The 6,411-nt window shown below is 33.1% G+C and overlaps 1 protein-coding gene and 1 non-coding gene across 2 annotated transcripts; one reads left to right on the top strand and one right to left on the bottom strand.

Annotated features, from left to right (window-relative positions):
* Positions 1 to 209: 209 nt before the first annotated feature.
* LOC124920926 (organic cation/carnitine transporter 3) lies at positions 210 to 1,947 on the bottom strand. Its single transcript, XM_047461516.1, has 2 exons — positions 926 to 1,947; positions 210 to 848 (listed from the first exon to the last, which is right to left on the bottom strand). Exons 1-2 carry the CDS (start codon positions 1,875 to 1,877, stop codon positions 298 to 300), a joined length of 1,503 nt encoding a protein of 500 aa, XP_047317472.1. The 5' UTR covers positions 1,878 to 1,947; the 3' UTR covers positions 210 to 297.
* A 1,887-nt stretch (positions 1,948 to 3,834) lies between these two features.
* Positions 3,835 to 3,908, top strand: TRNAI-AAU. Its single transcript has one exon. It is a non-coding gene; the product is annotated as a tRNA-Ile (tRNA).
* The last annotated feature ends 2,503 nt before the right edge of the window (positions 3,909 to 6,411 follow it).

Genomic DNA, 6,411 nt, shown 5'->3' with positions numbered 1-6,411 from the left:
GGTATATATAGGAATATGATTATTTTAATAATTTTGATTGGTAAAAGTTTTCAATTTTTTTATATAAAACACTCAAAAGTATTAATAAATGATGATATTTATTTTAACATTTGTTATTGCTCCCAAATTGTATGTTTCTTCTAGTGCAATTGGCTTGCTTTCATTTTTTTCCTTTATTTTTGCTTAAAAGATTATTTACTAAAATAAAATAAATTGAAACAAACATAGATCCAATGTTGATACAGTTAAAAACAAAAATACAACAAAACATTAAACATAAAAAAAAACAGTAACTAATCAATAGCTAACGCAGAACGCAGTTTTCCTTTCTTCCTCATCCATGGTATCGCAAATCACCTCACCCCTCGTCTCCGGCAGCCACATCGTAAATAACCCACAAATCCCAATCGATATACCAAACACAACATACGAAACGAATCCACCGTCCTTCCTCCCTACCGCCACCAACAGCGGGCTAAACACGCCGCCAAAAACCAGCGCCTGTCTCACCAGAGACACCGCAGAGTTTCTAACGCTCGTCGGAAACAGTTCCAACGTGTAAATCAACAAAACATCAAACGCAGTACACGCTGAGAAGAACGACACCAATTGCATCACCATCTTGAATATATGTTTATTGTCGTTATTTTCTCCGGCGATTAGTTCAGTAGCCACGCAACCAATGCTGGTCAGCCCACCAAGAGACGTGAAAACAATCATTAAACTTTTCCTGTTTATCTTATCTATTAAGAAAAACACAACCAACAAAGATGGCAGCTCCGATAATGCGTCTAATGTCACTCCCAAGTACACATTAAACCCCAAACTCCCAATCCCTAATGGCATACCTGTATTATACAAATGAATTTCAGAGAATAAGATTAACAACTATTGAAGAAGATTGATTAACTTATTTTGACAATACCATAATAAAGCATTCCGATCCCGAATCCGGACGACATAACCGCAAGCATCCGCTTCAACGCCCATGGCTTGGCGAACAATATCTTCATTGCAGAAAAAGCATCGACATTTTGTTGTTGTTCTTCTTCAAATGTGACGGCTGAGAAGAAGCTGGACGTGATACCGTAGCTTGCAGGAGCTAAGCTTTTCATTGATGAAATGAATTCATCTTTCCTGCCCCGGACGAATAGCCATCTTGGGGATTCATGAACTAAGAAATGAATTAACAAGCAATAGAAAAGATTAGGAATACATGTCCATATATAAAGCATTCTCCACGAAGATCCCCTGTTTAAGTAAGCAATAGCTGGTAAAGTGAGAAACCCAATCGCGAAACATAAGAATCCGACAATCCCCGCATGTCCTCTCCACCGTTTTCCGACAAGCTCCGTCGATAGAACAAGAGCGCAAGTTCCTATTGTACCGCGGAAAAACCCACAGAGAAATCTTAAAACTGAGTAACACCAGATGTTGGTTGAAACTATTGTTAGAAGTCCGGAAAGGGAAGTGAATAGACAGGAAATGAAAAGCATGTTTTTCCGACCCATTGAAGAATCTGCAAGCGTGGTGAGGAGGATACCTCCGGCGAGACAACCAATGAAAAAAGACGATGCAGGGAGGCCGGTGATGAGAGAGCTTGCATTCTGGAGAGAGAAATCTGATATGATTGACTTAACTGGATGAAGATCTCCAGCTGTATCTGAATCGGTGAATATGCTGATGAAACACTGTTGAGCGTCGAAGATCCAGGCGCAAGAGACGAGGAGGGATTGAAAGAATTGGGTCCATCGGAGTTCGCCAATGCAATGCTCGATGGTGTCGTCCAAGGATGTGGGTTTGCTTTTTTTTCCGATGACCGGAGCTACGGATTCTGGGTCGGTAAAGCTACAGAGAAGGGGATCATCGGCCGCCATGGTAAGCGAATGATGAAAAAGAGAGAGAGAAAGAGAGAGAAGGAAGATCCTAGAATCGAAATCATGTATGTGACTGGATGACACTCATATGTAATAATAAAAAATAAAATATTTTATTGTATTCATTACTTTTATAAAAACAAAAAGGAATCATTTTCATATCTAACGTGTCTTTCTATTTTCATTCATTTTTACATGGTCACAAATTCTATCTTTTAAATCCACAAATTAATTCACTAATTACACGTCTCTCTATCCAAACTTAATAAATACTATATAATATATAATTAAAATAAATATTATATACAGGGACAGAAAATCCGAAGAAAAAACAAATTGAGATATTAACATGACAAATCTCAAATTTGTATAATCAAATAAAACATACATAAAATCATATGTATGAAAAATATATTATAAAAAGCTATTGACTACTCCATTCTAAACTGAAAAAATATCCATAAAAGAATATTTAATCTGATTCTTATCATAAGTTTATATTCATATATAATTTGACTTTGGATATTAAACAAATTTTAATATAAAAAAATATTCACAAAAGTATAGTTAATCTGATTCTTGTCATAAGTTTATATTTATATATAATTTGATGTTGGATATTAAACATATTTTAATATAGTTATTATTTATAATTATGATTGACTGCTAAGTTCAGTCGTCTCATTAATATATAAATTGTGTACTTCCTTAAAAGAAAAAGATTATAGTTTAATAATAACTTATGCACGTTAAGGAAGTGTTTGTTATAAATTATTAATTATATAGATATACTTTTTTTCTTTTAAAATGATTCATTCCATTGAATAATTGTTTAAGCACAACAACAAAAATATTATATTTGTGTAGAGTAAATTAATCAAATATATTAAATAAATAATGTATGTAAAAATTTCAACAAGGCAATGAACTCTCAATTGTATAGGTATAAGTTTACAATGATAGAAGTTATAAGGATGTTATAATTTATTTGAAAACACATCTTTCCCTGGAGTTGGAGTTAGATCTGAACTAAGCTGAAAAACCAAAAAAAAAGTTTATGAAGGTATTTCTGGTTATATGTGATAATAATAATAAAAAAATTATAAAATTAATGAGTAAAAGAGGAATATTAAATTTTATAAAGAATTATACATTCTTGTAAGATGTAAAAATATGGCCTATATTATACCCTTTTTTAGAGTATAAACTATACCAAAATAATAGACAATATATAAATATTAATTAACTAAAGAATCATAATTTACATATTTTACACATACCAAATGTAGGCTCAAGTTATTTAAATTTTGTGTGGTCTTCATTATTTTGTTTTCTTAAATAACATTAATTCCTAAAATGGACATCAACATAAACATCACAAATTTGCTTTCTCAGTTCAAGTTGGTAACAAAATTGTATTTAATAAGTTGAACCCTCCTAAAGGGCCATTTCTCCAATTGACTCTCTTCTGAGTACACTTTATATTATGGATAAACGCATAGAACATATTTTTGTACTAATTTGTTTTTTCTTGTTAAGTGGAGATAATTGTAAAAGGGTAGGAGGTAAACTTGATGAAAAATTCTCATTAATCAAATAATCACCGTCATTTATAAGAGTTTTGGTTCCTTTCTACTAAAAATATAACATATACTTGTAAATATGATCTGTAGTCTTGTTAAGAATTTGTGTGTATTACTATTATATAAGTATCATTTCAACGCATCTATATTTTATCACTTTATATCTTTTTAAAAATAAGTGATTATAAACATGCACTTAATTTTGTTTATCAATATATCTAATAAAGAAGAAAAAGGGAAGCCTCTAACGCCATCTCAACTACCCAACCCACACAAGCTCGCCTTAGAAAAAGTAGCAACGTTCATCTATTAATTAACACTACTCAAGGACAAATTAAGGTAAAATTATATAAACAAATTAAACTAAACATAATGGCCTATTAGCTCAGTTGGTTAGAGCGTCGTGCTAATAACGCGAAGGTCGCAGGTTCGAGACCTGCATAGGCCAATTTTTTTATTTATTTTCAAACTAATTTATGTCCCAATCCTAAAATAAACTTGCATTATTAAGTCACCCTTCTACCTTATATTTTGACACCAAAAAATAGGTTTCAATACCTATTGGCATTATCAAGGTGATGGAGAGATGTAAGTATGTAACACTCCAATCAACTAGGCATTTGTGGTCATCCAAAATCTTCAATGGCCTCTCTTTGAAATGTGGTATTAGTTTTGGATTCCTATTAACAATTTATTATAATTGAAATAATTTCTCTTAGGAATAAAATGTATCCTCTATTTTTACCGATAGAACATGTAAACTTATCCCATTTTCCAATTTCAGTGGCCTTGATTGGGACAAAAGGTTGCAAATGCAAATTATGGGAAACGACAATTGAATATCAAGAATAATCTGACGATGGAAGAAAGTATCGACGATGTCTGTTTTCCCATGTCCCATTAACTCCAACAATAAGATCCACCACAATGAGACAAGGATGGTTGAAAAACAATTCTTCCTTAAGATTCCAATAGAAGGGATCCAATTGATTTTCTTTCCAAATATAAACCGATTTACCATTACCTGATCTCCCAATAACACCATTTAGAGAGTAATTCTTTCCCCCAAAGTAAACTATTCCATGAATGGGAGCCTTTTTTTATTGCAATGCTAAAATGATGTAACATGAAAATAGATTCCTTTACAGACTTTAGCCCACAAATTACTCGGCCTTGTGGATGAGTCGCCAAACTTGTTTGGCCAAGAGGGCCTGATTTTGAAATTAAAATTTCTTAAAACCCATTCCACTTGTCAACTTATTTCTAGGAAATGTGTCCCAAACAAGCCAATGAATACATTTTTTTACCGTTTTTAATTTTGAGTCAAGTGATTTACAAAGGTATACAAGGGCTAAGTTTACCAAACAAGCCACGCATTTTCATAACAGACATATATGGTTCTGTATATACTCGGCCAAATCCTGATCCAGATAGAAACATGTTTCCAAGTTCCTGCTTTTATTGATGTATCTTGATTGTATTTATTGTTTTGTGACAGAACTTTGTATGTCATAAGAATGTACTAATAGACATGAGCATACATGAAGGAAATTCGATATGCACAAACATTTTATCTACATAGAGAATCAATATTTCCTTGAAGCACATATAGGGAAAATCACAAAGAATTCTCTACTGGTAGGTTGAAATTTCAAATTCCATTGACAGTAGCTATAATTATTAGTTAATGTTTTATACTAAATACACAATACTTATGTTATGCCGAATAAAACAATGCAAATGATTGTATGATGTAATTTACAAGGCTTTACAAGAGGAGGTAGGGCTTGACAATTAGTATGAGCCTCAAGACTACTTGGATTTCTTCTGCTTCGGAAATCGAGAAACACAAGAAATAGGTGAAGTTTCAGATTATGAAAAAATGTACCCACAAACAGTCCTCAAGTAAATCACTATTCCCTTTTTCCTATCAATATCTTTTTGTATGTATAGTATCTTCTCAATATTGAGCTTATTCTAAATTCTTGTTTTCCAGTTTCTAGCACAATTATGTTCACTTGAAAGGAATGATAGTCCACGATGAGTATGTGATATTGGGATCCGCCAACATAAACCAATGTTCATTAGAAGGGTCGAGAGATACTGAAATTGCAATGGGTGCATATCAACCTCAGTTCACTTGGGCGAGGAAATGATCTAAACCATTTGGCCAGGTAAAACTTCACACATCTAAGACCTCGATTTGATTCAGGCTTAATCAAACAGGTTTCTAAAAAAAACTCTCTATGGCCTGCAATAGGTTGAATCAAACTAACCTAAATTTTGTTGTGAATCAATGTTCAGATTATGGTTACAGAATGTCACTATGGGCAGAGCACACTGGAGTCGTGGAGGACTGTTTCGTGCAGCCCGAGAACATCGAGTGTGTTAGACGGGTGAGAGCAATGAATGAGCATAACTGGAGGCTATATGCTGGTGAGGATTTAACTGATATGATAGAACACCTGCTTAAGTATCCAATTCAGGTTGATTCGAATGGCAAAGTTAGGCCAATTGCAGATGTGGGTTGGAATATTTTGGGTACTTTTTCCATTCCCATTCAAGAAAATGTTACTCTTTGATCCAACCCTAAACCATTAGGTTTTCATAGATTTTGTACAGAGTGCGGTATAAACTTCTAGGGTTTATGTAGTTCTATCAGTTTTGTGCATTCATTTGTTCATACACTATACAATAGCATGGTATTCACAGGATATTCATATTCTCAATAAATTAACAATTCTTACTGCTACAAAATTGAAAATTGTCAAACCTCTTGGAGACGACGATGAACAATCATGAACTTCAATGGCTTCCTGTTGAATGATAATTGAAAGCAAAACAAATTGATAAGATATGAAGAAATAAAAGCTTGTTGAAACACATCTCCACACAATTAGACTTCTGAGTAGGAAAATTTCATTTGATAACAGAGAACTTCATACAAAAAT

Source organism: Impatiens glandulifera, chromosome 1 (genome assembly GCF_907164915.1).
Source record: "Impatiens glandulifera chromosome 1, dImpGla2.1, whole genome shotgun sequence".
Classification (NCBI taxonomy): domain Eukaryota; kingdom Viridiplantae; phylum Streptophyta; class Magnoliopsida; order Ericales; family Balsaminaceae; genus Impatiens; species Impatiens glandulifera.
Note: the sequence above shows the minus strand (reverse complement) of the source record. Positions and strands in the feature narration are given on the sequence as shown.